Raw genomic sequence first — 19150 nt, 5'->3', positions numbered from 1 at the left:
AAAAAAAAAAGAAATGGACTAGCTTTGTCAGAAATTAAATCCCTTTTCTTTTTTCTGCACATGCTCACATGCCTGTCTGCTTTCTACCATGAGGTAGTACAAGGCACTCACCAAATGAAACAGCCAGATTTCTTAGCCTTTAGAACCATGAGCCAAAATACACATTTTCTTTATAAATATATACAATCTCAGGTATTCTGATATAGCAACAGAAATGGACTAAGACAAGATACTATTATCAATAAGGGTAAAAGTTATGAAATTCTGATTACTCTGGCTACTAGTTATATCTTATTTTATGTCTATCTTGCAATCAAATACTGTTATTTTCATGTGTTCATGTGTTAAATATGATTAATTGATCAGAAAGAATTTATTAAGCATCTACGATGTACCTAATTACTATGCTAAGAATTTGGAATACACAGGAAAATATATAACAGGAGGCTTATGATCCTGCTACCATATGGAACAATTAGTGATGATTTCAATATAGTGAATAATTAAGGGGATAAATGGGTAGTACTGTCTATAATTGCTCTAGGAGTTTCAAGAAGTTGAGGATAAAAAGGGATTTGAAGCATAGGGTGCAGAGACAGAAAAGGCGAGAACTTGCATTGACCTTGAAATTTTAATAAGGTTTTTTTTTCTGATAATAAAACATAGATAATTATAAAGAACTTAGAAAAGATGTTTAAAAAGAAAATCATCTTAATTGCCCACAACATGTAATATTAAGATAGAAAAGAGAATTTTTTAATGTACAAAAATTATGTAAGTGAAAGTAGAGACAAAGTAATTTAATAGTATGCAAAAAATAGTATTAATGCTGTGGTTCTCAAACCATGTTCCTTGGGAAAACTGTTGTCCTAGACTAGGATATAAACTTCATTAAAATCAAGAGTTTTATTTGCTCATTTGCAATAAGAAAAAAGCAATGGATTATATATGAATACACATCCAGTATAGCTCCACGTAATGTACAACCACAAGAATGGGAAGTTATGTTCCATGTATGTATAATATATCAAAATACACTCTGCTGTCATGTATAACTAAAAAGAACAAATAAATTGATATTTTTAAAGCATTGGGAAAAAAATGGTCTCATTTCAAGGAAGTTTTTATTTCACTTTTATTTCTTAAACCTTCAATAGCTGATAACACCTCTTTACCTGCTATCAATAAAATGTTGAACAAATAAAGAATATTTCAGAAAAACTCCAACAGTTTTATAAGAACAAGGTCACGAATATACATCTTAAATTCTTAAGTTGTTTTATACTTGTGGCCACCACTAATTACCTTCCTCTTTTTTTTTTTTTTTTTGGTGCTGGAGATTTAACCCAGGAGCACTTCACCACTGAGCTATATCCCCAGCACTTTTTGTTTTTTAATTTGAGACAAGATCTCATCAAGTTGCTTAGGGCTTCGATAAATTGCTGAGGATAAACTTCAACTTGTGATCCTCCTATTGTGAGCCAGGATTACAGGCATGCACCACCACACCCCACTATTCACCTCCCTTGAATCTATCCTCCCCATCTTTCTGAGTAAGGAAACCCAACTAACTAATCTGCACTTCTCAGCCTCCCTAACTCTGTGCCACAGCTTATATAAGCAGTGTCCCATCCTCTTTCATTCTTCATTTTTTTTCCTGACAGAACATACCTACAATGCTAAGACTGGAATAGATGGAAGCTAGAGATCAAGATGATAGTTCAGAAAGACAGGAGCAAGAGGGTAGGAGAAGAATCATGGAATCACCATACCTACTGTGGACTCAATCCTCCAAATTTATTGTTGTAGGAAATAAATGAATGATAACATAAAACAATAAAGCCATCATCGTATAAGCCACTGTTGGTCAGGCTGCCCTGATGCAGTGAAACACAATCCACTTATAATAATCGCACACAGATTTAATTAAGACAAATATTTCTAAGCAAGAGTTGACAGAATTTATGCTACATTGAAATCCACATTTATGAATTCATCAAGAGACTTCCTGGTACTCTGCCTCCCAACAACTGTGAGAACCAATACCTTAGCTCAAACTCACTACAGAAGAAATCTATTCAGGGATCGTCTTCTGAATGTTTCAAGTATTCTGTACAATACCAGGCATCCAGAGGGCACTCTGCTATCTGTCCATGATGACGATTACATACCTGTCTTCTACAGCCAAAAACAGAAATTCAGCAAAATGGACAAGTCATTTCTAAGACCCTCAAAAGTCAATTCTCCAAATAGAAATATTTTACACAAAGAAGCACCCAGAAGAGTGGCTCAAAACAAAAATATTTTGCTCTGGTTGCAAAATCTGTCCATCAAGCAATTCTCAAAATGCAAAATTTGTCTCAAATTTAATTAACATTTTAAAGCTGGGAAACAATGCACACTAAGGGAAGGAACCCTGCTGACTGAACCTGAGCTGCCAAAATTCCCAAGGTTTGGCACCACTCACTGGGTTCAGGATGCCGTTCAAACTAACACCCAGCAGCCCTCCATCATGGTATGACTTTCTACCACCTTTCCAGTACACAGAAGGTGGTTCTGTTTAGCTGACACTAACTCAGAGCCAAAAGAGAAAAGACATATAGATGTTACAAGAGAATGCAGGGCTTCTCAATCTGAGCACCATAGACATTTGGGGTCAGATAATTCTTTGTCGCAGGTATTCTCTTTGTGCACTAGAGAATTCTGAACATCCCTGGCCTATACCCTGGCCTCTACCCACTAGCTAACACAGTAGGACCACACCAGCTGTGACAAACAAAAATGTCTCCAGACATTATATTATCAACTGGATCACCTCCAGTTGAGAACCACTGCAAAAACTGAAACCAAAGGCTTCATATGTTTGATGCCCTAAGACAATCATTACAAGGAAAGAGTCAAATAAGAAGCAATTTGCAAAATCTCAGCATATTTCTACAGCTATTTTCCATTTCAGTGGTGGAATCTAAATATACTGACTTCAAGTTTATGTCAAGCCAAGGTTCAAAGTAGAGGCCCCAGCTATAATGATGCCTTAACTGCAAATAAGCCTGGCTTCCTCTCTCTCTTCCTATCAAGACCTCATGGTCAACAAGGACCTCCTATTCTAAAGGTCCAACACTTTTTTAAGTCTTCAAACTTTACCTTTTTTACATTTTCCAACTTTCTCCTTGCTCTTTCTATAGTAGAAGACATTCAATAATACGCCCCCCCCCAAAACACACACACACACACACTCTGACTTCTTGTTGGCTCATTCTTTTTCCTCTCCTACTGGTCCGGTCCCTGGCTAAAGAACTCTTAGAGGTTTAGAGATTGTCTCCAGTTTAAGCAACTTTTTTTTTTTTTTTTTTTTTTAGTTTTAGGTGGACACAATATCTTATTTTATTTTTAAGTGGTGCTGAGAATCGAACCCAGTGCCTCATGCATGCTAGGCAAGCGCACTACCACTTGAGCCACATCCCCAGCCCTGTTTAAGCAACTCTTGAGATTAACCAAAGTGTGCTACCCACAGACAAATGTTTCCAGCACAAGCAAGGAATCCTCACTCTCTAGAACTACCATGAGCACTTTAACTCCAACCAGGGTAACTGTTCTTGAGCTTCAATCTAAGTCATACAGCCTAGTTATACACACTGTATCTGTTGCCATAATTACATGATGTCAACATTTCATAAAGAGTGAAAATAAATTGTTTCTATGAAAACTAAAACTGAAGACTTGGAAAAGGTGAGCTGCTTTAAAGAAAACGGCAGTTACATTTAGAAATCTTCATTTAGAAGTCTTCAAGTTCATTTTTTTAAAAGATCAAACCTGGAATTTGTAAATTAATGCCAAATGTGTTTTAGCTCGGTGGTAGAGCACTTGCCTAGCACGTGTGAAGCACTGGGTTTGATCCTCAACACCACATAAAAATAAATAAATAAAATAAAGGTATTGTGTCCATCTACTACAACTAAAAAATATATTTTTTTAAAAAAATGTGTTTTAAGGGCTGTGAATATGGCTCAGTGGAAGAGTGCTTGCTAGCATGCATAAGGCCCTGGGTTTGATCCTCATTACTAGGAGGAAAATATATGTATATGTACATTTTGTTCAAAAAAGAGGAAACAATTCAAGAAATAATTCTGCGCCCTCTTTCAAAATATCATTTATTAGATAACTACTTATGCCTGGCACAGTGGTGCACACCTATAACCCCAGCTGCTCTGGAGGCTGTTGCAGAAGGATTAAGAGTTCAAAGCCAACCTCAGCAACTTATCAAGGCCCTAAGCCTATCTCTAAATAAAGTGTGAAAAAGGGCTACAGATGTGGCCAGTGTAGTTAAGCGCCTCTGGGTTCAATTCCAGGTACCAAAAAAAAAAAAAAAAGTTTATTTTTAAATCAAAATAAAATGCCACATGCATTTATAAATCATTTTTGTGACTCCCCACTTAACTTTCTCAATCAACTATCAAGAATCTTAAGGGCTAGGCATGATGGCACACACCTGTAATCCCAGAGGCTTGGGAGGCCGAGGCAGGAGGATTTCGAGTTCAAAGTCACCCTCAGCAACTTAGTGAGGTCCTGAGCAACTTGTCAAGACCCTGATTCAAAATAAAATACAAAATAGGGCTGGGGACGTGGCTCAGAGGGCGAGTGCCCCTGAGTTCAATCCCCAATAACCACCTCCCCACAGAAAAAAATAATCTTATGGAACTATGACAAGAGAGCTCCTCCTGTACATAAAATGTTCTGCCCTCAGCTGCCCATCATGCCATCAACCCATCTTGGTGCTCTCACCGCATTCTCATGCACCCACTACTTCAAGTGTTTAACCTGGCTTCCCCACTCTTATTAAAGCCATGTCTTCTGCTTTTGCCAGTGCTGTTTCTAGTCTTCAGGGCACTGCTAGGGAAAGTCCTATAAATTAATACTCTCTAATGTGGAAATCACCTCTAGTTGACTTCTTACTGTCTCCACATAAGACACATTTTACTTTGTTTTTAAATACAAAATTTCAGTGAGTTTATACTCACTGTCTAGATATTAAAAATTTCTGGGGAACCATCCCCTTTTCAGAAAAGGACACCAATCTAATCCAACAGGACCAATGCTGAATGATTCCACACCCAAAACAAGCCCAGCTCATTCCTGAACTTGTATCCAATCAGACAAACCAATTCTATGATCTCTATACTAAAAACAGCAGAAATATAAACATTTACAATATCCCTCACCAGGAAATGGTGTGGTATAGCCATGGAATATTATACAGCAAGTTAAAGATATGTATCATGACATATAATATTATGAAGATATCAGTGTTAAAAATGAAGACAAAAACATAAAACTATATACACACCTGCAATTAAACATAAAAAACACATGTAAGAAAATCCAGCCCGGAAAAAACAAAAATGGAAACAGCAACTGTATTAATACCAGTTGAACAGCAGGTGATTTTTTTCCTCTTTTCAATTTTATATGTTGGTTATTATTTTTAATGGAGGGGGTGTGATTTCAAATCACTGCTGAGACAGTCTGTTATGTAACACATGCTAGGTCTTCACCTTTTAGGTAATCACTTTCCCTTAGTATTATAATGTTTTAAGGATATAATGTACTTAGAATATGTATGACGCATAACAAAGAATCACTTTCTTTTCCTCAATTATGACTACAACTCCCAACCAATCTGAAGAGAAGCTTTAAGGACAAGAATCACTGAAAATATAATTTGGGGTAAAATTAAGCAATAGATGTTATAAATATTGGCTTCAAGTTACAGCAAATCAAAGAATTAAAAATTAAATTTTCTTGAGCTGGGGTATAACTCAGATGCATGAGGCTCTGGGTTCAATTCCCAGCACACACAAATTAAATTTTCTTTAACTTGATTAAATTAACCATATTATAGTATTTACCTTCTATAAAGATGTGAGGGAGAAAATAAACTTTATTTAATATTTCATGATACAAAATCAAAAGCAGTTTACATTAATATTAAAAGCATCAACAGCAGTGGTAACTAAAAATTCTCAGCTATACTTAAGGAAAGAAATTTTACATACACCACACAATTATGTGACTCCAATATTTTTTATTCCATTCTACGTGCTACTGCCAAACTACCCTTTGTTAAACAACACTTTGATCCTGTCAATCCTCCACCCCCACACCTGCTTTCCCTGCTGCCTACACTTCAATTCTAAATGCCTTGTCAGGATGCTTCAGGCAAGGTGACAGAGAGGACAGCTACTGCAGGATCAGATGCAAGAACAGACCTGGATCCCAGATGGAGTATTAAAGGCACCCAGGATGGTTCCAGACGTCTCCAGTCCTAGGGAAAGCCCCAGGAAACAGTGATCATCTCTCCTTCCCTCCCTCTGGTTCGGAATCTCAGGTTCTAACACTAGCTTAGCAAACCTGTAACATGTTTCCTTCTCAGTAGATCAATACTGAATCTCTTATGTTATTAAAAATAATCACAAAAAAATCCATTTTCTGATATGATACACTGAGATTTTTAAAAGGCAGTATTTTTTATAATATACAACACAAACTTTTTAATGCCCAAAAAAAAATCTGAAAGATAAATAGATGGATAGACATCTCACAGGGAATGTAGCTCAGTGGTAAAGCCCTTGCCAAGCATGGTTAAGGCCCTGGTTTCGTTTCATTATTATCATTTGCAGTACTTTTCCCCAGTACTGCAAATGATAATAATAATTTGAACTTTTCTTCATTATTCTGTATTTTTCTGAATTCATTTTTATGATGATCTTGTAGTACTTTTTAAATTAGATAAACAATTACATGCTGTAGCATGTAAGAAGCTTCAAAGTACTATGCTAAGGAAAGAAGTCAGGCACAAAAAGTCCACACATTTTCTGATTCTATTTATATAAAACACCCAGAAGAGGTAAAGCTTTAGACAGCAGTCTCTACATGATTTCCAGGGGATAGGGAAGAGGGGTAGGACTGATGGTTAGTAGTGACAAGGGATTCTTTCTGGAGTGATGGAAATGTTCTGTAATTAGATAGCACATAGTGATGACAGTTGTGCAAGAGAATGAATGTACCAAAATCAATGAATTATACTTTAAAATGATGAATTTTACACTATGTGAATTATCTCAACTAAAAATAATTTTTTTAAAAAATCAGACAGGTAAAATTTAGGTAAAATTTAACAACAAATAAAGAAGCTTTATAATTTTGTGTTAAAGAGGCTACCCTGGTTCTCTCACTTACCATCTGTGTAACCTTAATAATTACCACTTCTGGGCCCATAGTAACAATACTTCTCTCATAATGCTAATAGAGGATCAAATGAAAATATAAAGGTATTTAGAGCAGTGTGTGACATATAATAAGTGCTAAAATAAGTGTTGGCTACTGTTTTATTTTTTTATTATTAGCATCAATGTTGGGAAAAGGTGTGGAAAAACGAGCACTTGAACCCACTGTGAGTGTACATATTGGCAAACCTCTCATGTGACCATATGTATTGCAATTTTAGTTATCTTTATCCTTTTACCCAACTGTTCTATTTCTAAGAAATGATGATGAAGATAAAAGGAAAAATACCAAAAAATATACACATGACTGTTAACATGAACACTTTTCATAACAGCAAAGGAAAAACAGGAAACCAACCTAAGTGTCCATGTGTTAGGAAGTAATTAAACAAATTATTGATAAAATACTACACAGATATTAAAGTGTAGAAATACATGTAGGGATATGAAATGGAGAGAAGACTAAGACCCACTGTGAAAGTGAACAAAAGGTTATTAAATTATACATACATGTTTACATATATATTTTAGGATTTTGCAAGTACATTCAACAGGCTTCCTTAATTAACCATTTTTAAAAATTAATAAATGTACCTAAACAAAAGAAGAATGCCTTTTAGGGAGGAAAGAAGAGAAGGAATGGGATTGTACTGGGAATTGGAATAGAGAAAACTACGCTGTATGCATTTTATGAATATGTCAAAATAAACTACACTATTATGTGTAACTATAATGCACTAAACATTTTTTTTAAATTTTTTTTAAAAGGGCTGGGGCTGTAGCTCAGTGGCAGAGCGCTTGCCTAAGCACATGTAAGGCACTGGGTTCAACCCTTACCACAACATAAAAATAAATAAATAAAGCAAAGCATGCTATCCATCTACAGCTATTTAAAAAAAAAAAAAAAAAAAAAAGAAAGAATGCCTTCTATTTCTAACCACTTTTCCTTAGTGTCTGCAAGACTAATAGAACAGGGCCAGAACTCAAGGAACTCACCCACAGAGACAAAAGACTATAAAACCACTGGCAAATTGGCACTGGAGAACTTTTTCCTAGAGTAAAAATTGGTGTAATAATCTCTCATCAGACCACATAAATTAAATGACACTCATACAAAATAGCATTGAGAAACCGTAAAAGATATTTCTTCCTCCTTGGCTGAAACTACCAAAAATCAAACTTAAAAAGACATTAGTACAACCTTAAGCTCCAGCAAACTGTAGTAGTAGAGTTAAAAAAGAAAGAAAAAATGCCTAGATTTAATTAAATCGTAATTTAGGAAGTGCTTATGCTTAAACTTAAGAAGCAAATAATAAAAGGTAATACCATCATCAGCACTATCTAAAAATTTTCTCAAACCACTTTAAAGAGGTAGGCAGTAGAGAAGCTATGAAAAATGAACAGACACTAAATAAATAAATAAATGGACAGATGTAAGACTGAGCTGACTTGTGAACAAAAGAGAATCTAAAGATATCAATTAGGCTGTGAACAACAAAATTGTTAACAGGAACATCAGCAGTTTAGTTTCACTTGCAAACAATATTAGATGAAAACTGATACAGCAAAATAAACTTTTGAACTTCAAAATCTCAAAAGAAGATGTAACCTCTAACAGTAGGTCCAGTACAAGTAGAAAAAAAAAAATCAAAGCAAACAACTAATATTTTTTAAGAAAGCAAAATTTTTCTGTTATCAAATGATTTTCAGCATAAACATTAAGAGATTACAGAATAATAATCTGAGCCACTTGGGAAACTGAGGGCTGAAGGATCACAAGTTCAAGGCCACCCTGGCTAGATCCTTTAGCAACTCTGTCTCAAAATAAAAAATAAAAAAGAGCTCAGGATGCAGCTCAGTGGTAGCATACCAAAGGATTCAATCCCTAGTACCACAAAAGAAAGAGAAAGAGACACATTACAGAAGAAAATGGCAATTATAGATTGTTTTATATTTTTCCATATTCCTCAATTTTTCTACATAGATTATATACTGGTCTTTTAACAAAAAAAAGAAGAAGAAGAAGAAGAAGAAAGTGTATGTTCCCCCACACACACTTTTTTTCAACCACAGAGAAGAATGAATATTTGCATAAAAAGTGAGAGAAATGGAGTTGTGGTTGAAAATATAATACCTTCCCAAAGTTTCTGAAGGCAGAGTAGAATGTTAAGAGCTTGACAACCTTAACTGACTTTTGAAAAAATGATGGGGCAACTGAGCCATGGAAAATATATGACACTTTTTAAAAATAAATGGACTTGAATAGTAACAAAGGATTTACAATAAATGAAGTCACCTAATAAAAGTATACACTAGGAGGATTTTAAGATTTAAACAGAATTTTAAAATACATGAAAAGTATGCCAAGTTCCTCATACCTCATTTCTCCCATGAGAGAAGCTAATAATAGAATTAATAAAGGAATAATGAAAATAGTTCTGTTAAAACAATGTTTCTAACGATGTGAAAAAGGAGGGGGGAAGAATAAATGCTTGAAGTGACCTAACCCAGCTTAAAAGAAATCGAGATTTAAATTCCATTAAAGAACCACAGAAGAGCCAGCCATGGTGGTGTCTGCCTGCAATCCCAACAACTCAGGAGGCTGAGGCAGAAGAACCACAAGTTCAGGGCCAGCCTCAGCAACTTAGTGAGGCCCTGTCTCAAAATTAAAAATAAAAAGGAGCCTGGCAGTAGAGCACACCTGTAATCTCAGTGGCTTGGGAGGCTGAGGCAGGACGATTGCAAGTTCAAAACCAGCCTTAGCAACTTAGCGAGACAGTCTCTAAACAAAATATTAAAAGGGTTGGGGATGTGGTTCAGTGTTTAAGCACCCCTGGGTTCAATCCCTGGTACCAAAAGTAAAAATATAAAGGGCTAGGGATGTAGCTCAGTGGTTAAGCAGCAAACTGGTTAAATTTCCAGTACCTCAAACCCCCCAAAAATGCAGTACCCCCAAAAAATAAGGAAAATTAATAGCAAATATGAATTTAAATAAAAATGGTTGGTTATAATTTTGGAAGACAGTAGCAGATGTTGGTGAGGCTATAGAAGAGAGACCACACATACATGACTGGTGAAAATATATGGTGCCACCATCCTGAAAAACAATCAGGCAGTTCTACAAAATGCTCAAGTTACCATGTGACCCAGAAATTCTACTCCAAGGTGTATTACCCAAGAAAAAAAAAAATAAACAAACCTTCTAGCTTTATTTGCTCTTAGTTGACTTAAAAATCATTTTTGGAGGTCACACAGCTGAGCAATATATTATTACTCTCCCACGAGCTATGCTTTAGATAACACCTCTGCATGTGGGTTATGATGACAATGGTTGCCTAGGCTACTTCCCAGGGACATCAAGGCTGCTTTTGCTGAAGACACTACCTCTTCATTTGGGCCTGCAGACATCCAACAGGATGACTAGACAAGAGAAACAGGCCTGGCATTTCTGTCTTCATACTGTGTCTGTCTCCTTTGTGGCCCAGGATTTAGACGCCTACAGCCACCATGACCAGAAACAGAAGACCATAAAAGAAGTGAAAACAGGTGGCACCTGAGTTCCTAGAGGATAACTATTCCTAAAACAGGCATAAATAATCCTCCCCTTTATTAGCCTATCTCCATCCTGGTTATTCTTACCCCATATCTGTAACTCCTTAACTCCCTAGAAGTTGAGAAGCTGTTTTGCAAGCACTATTGCTTCTCCATTCTTTGGCTACTACTGAATAAAGCTCTTTCTTCTCCTCTCACTTGTCACTCTCTGGAGTCACTGGCCTTATCAAGCAGCAGCCAAATTGGACTTTTTCTTGGTTTCAGGTATATACATACCCAAGAGAACTGAAAACATATGTCCATACAAAAATTTGTATATGACTGTTCAGAGCAACACCATCTATAATAGCCAAAAGTGCAACAACGCAAATGAAATAAAATTTGATATTATCCACACAATGGATTATTGTTCAGAAAAAGAACAGAGTGCAATGGAAGTTACAAATATAGGCAGGAAAGGAGTTCAGACAGGTAGGACAAGACACCACAGAAATAAGGATTTGTATGAACTTGGCAACTATGAATAACAGGAATGAGAGAAGGAATGTTCATTTACTCCAAACAGGCTCTCCATTCCAAATTAAGAGCATCACAGTTCACCCAACCTATACAGTAGCAGAGGCTAAGGCAGAAAAAAGTGAAGGAAACAGATCAGTTGGATGAGGGCCATCAGAGTAAAGAAGTAGTGACTCTAGTTCATTCTGGCTATGTGGAAAGAGCACCTAAAGCTTCTGGAAAGTCCAAGTTTACAAGAGAAAGCAGAAATCCAGTCTTTAAAGTGAAACCTCTAATTTTTTTTTCTTTTCTTTTTGGTACTGGGGATTGAACCCAGAGGTACTTTACCACTGAGCCATATCCCCAGGCCCTTTTTATTTTTTGAGACAGGGTTTCCCTAAGTTGCTTAAGGCCTCACTAAATTGCTGAGGCTGTCCTAGAACTTGCAACCCTCCTGTCTTAACCTCCTTAATCGCTGGGATTACAGGAGCCCCAGTTCTATAGATTTTTAATGGTTAACAACCAATGCAACTTTTTCAAACCCTGCCCAGGCCAACAGTTCTCTTAATTTTCCCCATGTCCGTTATTATTTTTCACCATGCTTCCAGTTCCTTCACAATTCCATCTTCCCAATTACAGACTATTTCTAAAATCACAATGTCCAACCCTTTAAAAGCCTACCTTGCTCTTGAGAACAAATGCCAAACTTTTACATTAGCCTTAAAAGCCCTTCCACTAATGGTGGCAACTTGTACAGCATCTCCTGCCTTCATTTCTGCCCCCTCGCCCCAGGGCAATATTCCCAAAACACTGTCTTCGCTTTCCCACCTTCAAGACTTGCCATTTCCTCGGCCTAGAATACCCTTCCCAACTTTTCTCAGTTGCTATGTTCATTCTGTCTTTAATCCATCCCACAAATAAATATCCAATGGGCAATTAACTGTGGCAGACACTATGCTACACACTGTCTATACACACTACACCAAAGAGGCAAAAATCCCCACCTTCAAGGAGCTATATAAAGGAAACAGATAATAAGTAAAATGTGTAGTAAGTCACACAGGAAAAGGTACTTTGATGTTAAGAAAAAAGCATGAAGGAAGATTAAGATGGGAGAGGAGAAGACGGGATGAGAGGTGCAAAAAGTTGCAATTTTTTATTGCTTTTTTTATTTTTTAGTTATAGTTGGACACAATCCTTTTATTTATTTTTATGTGGTACTAAGGATCAAACCCCAGGGCCCTGCATGTGCTAGGCAAGTGCTCTACCACTGAGCCATAACCTCAGTCCCCCAAAAATTGCAATTTTAAGGCATCATTTTGAAGGTGCAAAGACTGAAGATGAAGGGATAAATAACTGGAACAAGAAAGTCCCAGGCAAAAGGAATATCAACAACAAAGGCCTCAGAGGCAAAAGTATTTCAAGCTATCATTCAACTCTGTCTTAAAACCCAATTCAAGTGCCACTTACTCTGGGAAACTACGTTTAATTTCTAGAATCAGAATTATTCATTTCCCCAACACTGTATCTGTTCCTTCCTTTGGGCACCTTGTACAGTGGAAACCCTCCTTTTGAGCATAAAGAATGATCACTGATCAATCAAAAGTTAGTTAAAGCAGAAAATTATTCACAAACAATACATATTTTAACCATTTTAACTTCAAATATACACCTTTTCTTTGAGCATGAGTATATAGATAAACTACTCTGATAATCCATTGTCTATGTTGTCCCTTGCCTTTAAGTAAAACAGGGACTTAGAAATAATTGAGATGTTTTCTGGGAAATTCATTTAAAAACTGACAGAGCTCTCTCACAGTTTAAGTTTTCTTGATCACAAATGCAATTAGCTCAAAGGCAGTTCTTTCAGCACCATGCCTTCATCAAGTCTTTCCAAAGCATTTCATAAAAATAACTTTGTATCCATATTTCTTGATTTGTGTAATATTTATTAAATTATACTCACAAGTACCAGTGGCATACATAAGTTTGAATATATACAACTAACTCTTAGAGAACAGAAAAATCAAATGATACACATGCCAACTACAGCAAACCTACCAATTTGAGCGTCTGTATAATAGTTGTGGGTATTGCCTAATACTATTTACCAAGGAAATGATTAAACCAAGATGTCAAATCAAACCCAACAAAGGATTTGAATAGATACTTCTTCAAACAAGATATACAAAGGCCAATAAGCACATGAATATTTGCTTAACATCATTAGTCACTAAGGAAATGCAAATCAAAATCACAGTAGTACACAACTTCATACCCACTAGAATGGCTATACCAAGAAAAAAAAAAAAAAAAGCAAGCATAGAATGTGAAGAACCGGAACCCTCAGACATTAATAATGGGAAGCATAAAATGCTTTGGCAATTACTCAAAAATGTTAAACAGAGTTACCATGTGACCCATCAATTCTACTCTTGTACACCTAAGAGAACTGAAAACATAAGTCTACACAAAACTTGTATATAAATGTTACAGCAGCATTATTCATAATCAAAAAGTAAAAACTCAAATATCCATTAATGGAGCAATGGATACACAAAATATGGTACAGCCATACAGCAGAATATTATTATCATAAAAAGAAATGAAGTTCTAATACACGCTACCATATGGATGAACACTAAAAACATTATGGTAAGTGAAAGAAATAGACACAAAAGACAACACATTGTCTTTATCCAGAATAGGAAAATCCATAGAAACACAAGGTAAATTAGTAGAAGCCAGAGGACAGAGAAAAGTAGAAATGTAGAGTGACTGTTGACAGGCATTGGGATTCTTTTGGGGGTGAAGAAAATGTTATGGAATTAGTGTCTAACTTTGTGAATATACTAAAAACCACTAAACTGTACACCTTTAAAGAAATTTAAATGCTACTAGTGTTCAATAAATGATTGTTAGTGGAGAGAAGGCAGGCCCAGATGTACTACTAAGCAGACATTTCCACCAGAACACATTTGTTAGAGGCCAACTACCTCTGTCAGACTCTGGCCCTGGAGGACAGAGATGCCTCACATATATTTACCTTAACATCTAGTGTATCATAGTAAATCAAAGTTCATTAAATTAATTAATATCCAAGAATCTAGAAGAAAAGTGTCCTGATCCAAATTCCACAATAATTAGAAAAACTCACTTTTTTATCCCCCAAAATTCTAAATTCCCACTAAAATGGCACTTCTCTTAATCTGACATTTATTCTATCCACATACCACAAGCCATTCTTACCATTATAACAATCCAGAGGGCCCATGTTTAATGCTGTGACATTTTTTTGAAATATTTTTTATTTGTAGATGAATACAAAAACTTTATTTTTTATGAGGTGCTGAGGATCAAACCCAGTGCCTCACTCGTGCTAGGCAAGCAGTCTACCACTGAGCCACAACCCCAGCTCCACTTCTGTGACATTTTTAAAACCTAGTTCAAATTCTCTACCTTATGTCTATCACCAAATGCTACTTATTGGGCTCTTCATGTGTTCTTCTGCCACTTTAGCATATTCCCTAAGATAGAAATGCCTCATATGTTTCACCCCATTTGTTCATCTCAAACACCCTAAAGAAAAAAAAATTCTAAATTAAAAAATCACTTATTCATGTTAGAAGTGGAAAAAAATCACACATTTTGGGTTACCTGGTCTCCTGAGCTCAAAGTCCACCTTTCTTCATAAATGTCATGTGGTGCCAAACTTTTTTTCTTTGAATGAATAAAGTACTTTCTCATATGTTAGAATTTGAAAGGAAAATAAAAAGATAAAAAAAAATCAAAGGTAATAACCAATAAGCCTGTCCAGAATGAGTGGCATACTGAGGCAAGAAAACAACAAAAAAGGGCTATTTAGAGCAAGAAGACATAAACAAAGGACCCACTGCTTAGGGAAGATGTTGTAATATCAAAAGATGAAAGGACAATGCAGACCCATTCAGCTTCTTTGCTTGTCTTCATGAAGGAGCCTGATCTTCAAACTGGGAAGGTTAGAGTTTTAACAAAAGGGAGCCAACATCTAAGATGAGTAGCTTGGATAGTGGACAGAAATGGAATATAAAACTAGTTCAAAAGTATCTACTTTCTGATCAAATATAACACTGCACAATACTTAAAAAACTTTCACATCTGACAAAAAAAAAAAAAAATTACTCTAACCAGTAGTTATTTAAGCTACCTTGACAAGGCAGCAGGAGTCAGAAATAAAAAGCATGCATCCTCAATCTTCAAAAAAGGGGACCTGAAAATCCAGAAAAGCATCTATGGGTTTTCTTGCCACATATTAGTTGAAAAATTCTAGAATGAGTAAATAACAAGTCTTTGGATACAGTTTATAGAAAGCCACCACGGGGACCTTTACTAAGGCAAGCTCCACATCTTTGCTTTTTGATAGGGTTATTAAAATGGAAAAAAAAAAGATAATACAGACATTTACACAACTGATTCTAACAAGACAATCTGACCAAATCTTTTAATGAGTGTATGATAAACAAAATGGATAATGTTGAACAGCGGTAGCTGGAAAATCTGTTAAACTCAACCAAGAGGATTTATAGCTGGTTGAACATCTCAGTGACTCATGTATCAACATCAACCAACTTTATAGGAAGTCTCCAGTAAACATAACAGGGTTCCACCCTTTCCCACAATCTACATAACTTCTGTTAATTTAATTAAAAAATTAATAAAGTCAGACCTGCTCTTCACTTTGTACATGCCTCAAAGCTTCGTGGCCCAACACACACAGTCAGACCGAACAAGGCTCCAGAAGAGTCATGGTGGGCTGAAGTGGTGATCCAAAAGCAAAAATGAAAGTCCACAGAAGTCAGGGCCAGCATTTAGCTTTTAAAACTCAAATACATGAATAAGTATATAACATCATTAAAAGACCTACACACAATCTTCAATTGCATTAACAGATGCTTATATCCAGACTGTCTCAAATAGTTCTCAAGTTCATCAATTAAAAAACACACGTATTTCCATATGAATTTTTCCCAGTCTTCATCCTTTAACAGTTACAAAAGGAATCTATAAATGTCATTTAGTTAATACTTTAGCTTCAGACCTAGAGTCATTCAAGTGTCTCTTAGGACTAGAAAACGTTTTATTTGATCAGTCTAATTTATTGACATTTTTATCAGTCACAAATATTCCTTGAAAGAAGGCTCTGATATTATTAAATCGAAGTCTCTCTTATAATAAAAGAATAAACCAAAAACAAAAAAATTAAATAACCTGCCCCAAGTTACCCAGCTGCTTTTTACCAATGGCCATGACTCCTAGATCCCATGCCCTTTTCCCCACATCATGTGGGTTTCCAGTTCTCTATTTCCTTTTTAAAAACAACCTCTGCATTAAAGAGTTAGAAGGCATACAGAAAAAAAAAAAGAAAAGAAAACCAACCAATACACACCATATTTTGTTAAAGACAACTTTGCTTAGCAAAAACAAATAACCATAGCATATTAGTCTGTAAAATATTTTGACATGTGTGATCACTTGCAAGTTTGATAACCAATATTTGTTTTTTCTAAAAAGGCACTCTAATATACAAATTGCTTTTATTCTTAAATAAAGTATGCTTACTCATTGAAGCCCTATCTCATATCCCACTTACCATTAGAAAAAGTTATTTCATGGATGGAAAGGCTTTTAATGGACATGCCATTGTTAACTGTTGTCAAACCCCCTCCCCCCCCCCCATAAAACATACCATGTGAAATTATTAAAAGGTTTTAGGCCTTCAAACAAACAGCAGGCCAAAATCTTAGCCCTGGGCTGAGACCCCTCTCTTGCTCCTTCATCAGCCCTCCCCTCTACCCCAAAACAATGCCTCTTCAGAGCCAGAAGGTACAAAGGTTGTCTGGCAGGCCGGCCAGCAGATTCCTGGTGGCCTCCAGTCCATCCTTCTTCCCCCTTTCCCTGGGTTTAAAGACTAGTGGTGGATTGAGAACTGATAAAAGGACAAGTTAGTAAGGATTATCTTATAATTAGTAGCATCTACTAGGCCAGCCTCAGGACCAACCCACCCACCCCCACCCCGGAAGAGACCTGGATGCCTTTCCTTGCCCCAGGCCTGAATCCTTGGGTTCCTCTGGGACCCCTTTAGAAAGGAAGAGGAAACTTAAATGCCCGGTACCCTCCTCCCCAGTGTCATCCATTAAAGCCCCAGCAAGCTCTTTGTTTCCAACAGCTGTGGGAGGGCAGTCGGCCTTGGAGAGAGGGGAGAGGTCATTCCCTAGCTCCCCTGGCTGCCAATCTCTGGGCTCTCCCTCTGGCAAAACACAGAGACACAGGCACATCACCCTCTCCTCTTTGCACAACCATCTTAATAACCCAGGGTTACGCTTTGCTTCACAGGGGGCACTCTCTGAGGCCTAAATTACCTGTTTCTATACCCCAACCCCACACAAGATGACTCCCTGGCCCCCTCCCTCTGTAAACGGGGTTCACTCTAGGACTCCTATCCCTCCTCCTCAATGCAAACGCCAGGGGGACTACCTGAGCCCCAGGCTTCATCCACACACAACACACAAAAACACGGGTCACTTTCTGAGCCCTGGGTCTTTCCCCACATCCAAAGACCTGGGGACACTTCAAGACCCCAACCCACCTCTGAACCCGAGGGTCTCTCACACACTCTCTCTACCGCCACCCGCGCCCTCGGGCCACCCGTTCCATTTCCTACAAGGAGCCGGAGACATCGGGGCACTCCTCTGCCCCTGCGCCTCGCCCCCAGCCCCTCACCATCTCCACCACAGCGCTCTCCCACAGACGCCAGCCTGGGGCCGGCCGCCCTCCCCGGAGCCTTCACAACACAAACACGCGCTCCCGCGAGCACACCCACGACCACGCCGGGAGCCCCGGCCGCCCGCCCCGCGGGGTCCAACCCCGCCGGCTCGCCAGGAGCGGGGCCGCCCTCGCCCAGCCACCCGACATCCACGGACGCACGCAGGCCACTCCCCGTCCCCAACGCCGGTCCCCAAGCCAGCACCGCACGCTCGCGCCCTGCCCTCCGCCCTCGCGCCAGGGTCTTTCCCGGCCCCGCCGCGAGAACCCGGAACGGGGCCACGGCGGAGGGAGGGGCACCGGGGCGGGCTCCGGCCGGTCCTACCTGAGCAGTTGATGCTCTTGCCTTTGCCACCGGGACAGTCCCCGCCGCCGCCGCTGCCACCACCCGGGGGCTGGTTGGACGCGCGGCTGCCGGGCAGGGAGAAGGCGAAGAGCAGAAGCACCGACGTGTAGCAGCAGAAGGCGAGCGGGGGCGCGGCAGCCAGCCGGAGCGGCCCCTCAGCGGCCGCGGCGCCCATGGCTGGCGCCCCTGGACGGCGGGAAGTGCAGGGAGCTGCAGGCCGGGGGCATCCAGCCGCGCGCCTAGAGCCCCGCCGCCGCCTCTCTCTGCCTCCTAGCAGCCGCGCCGCTGCACCCGGGAGCTGCCCCTCTGCATCCCCGCCCCACACGCAGCGCCCGCCAGGCCCCGGCCCGCAGCGCTCGGGACGAAGTCGGTGGGTCCCGGCGCGTGCGAGGGTCGCGGGCGCGCGAGGGAGCGCGCGAGGGTGCGAGCCCGCGTGGGGGAGATCGAGACCAGGGGCGCGAGCGGGCGCGCGCGCGGTGGGCGGGGGTCGCGGGGCGGGGGCAGGCCCAGCCCCTCGCTCCTCGGCTCCCTTCCCTTTGTGTCCGCGGCCGTCGCCACCGCGTCACAAAGACCCCGGCCCGCCCGGTGAGGGGCGCGTGACGGAGCCGCCGGCGGGAGGGGTGGCTGCGACCCCGCCCCGCGCACACCCCCAGCGCCCGCGCCGACAGCTCCG

The 19150-nt window shown here is 39.2% G+C and overlaps 1 protein-coding gene across 1 annotated transcript in view; it reads right to left on the bottom strand.

The window, feature by feature from the left end:
• Tmeff1 (transmembrane protein with EGF like and two follistatin like domains 1) overlaps nt 1–18652 on the bottom strand; it is a 91772-nt gene extending 73120 nt beyond the window's left edge. The window contains exons 1-2 of the mRNA XM_077797353.1: nt 18190–18652; nt 17482–17616 (exon numbers count right to left, since the gene is read on the bottom strand). Of these exons, the coding sequence (XP_077653479.1) occupies nt 17482–17616; nt 18190–18652 (598 nt within the window). The remainder of the gene's footprint in view (nt 1–17481; nt 17617–18189) is intronic.
• Nucleotides 18653–19150: the final 498 nt, after the last annotated feature.

This window comes from Urocitellus parryii, chromosome 4 (genome assembly GCF_045843805.1).
Source record: "Urocitellus parryii isolate mUroPar1 chromosome 4, mUroPar1.hap1, whole genome shotgun sequence".
NCBI classification, from domain to species: Eukaryota; Metazoa; Chordata; class Mammalia; order Rodentia; family Sciuridae; genus Urocitellus; species Urocitellus parryii.
Note: the sequence above shows the minus strand (reverse complement) of the source record. Positions and strands in the feature narration are given on the sequence as shown.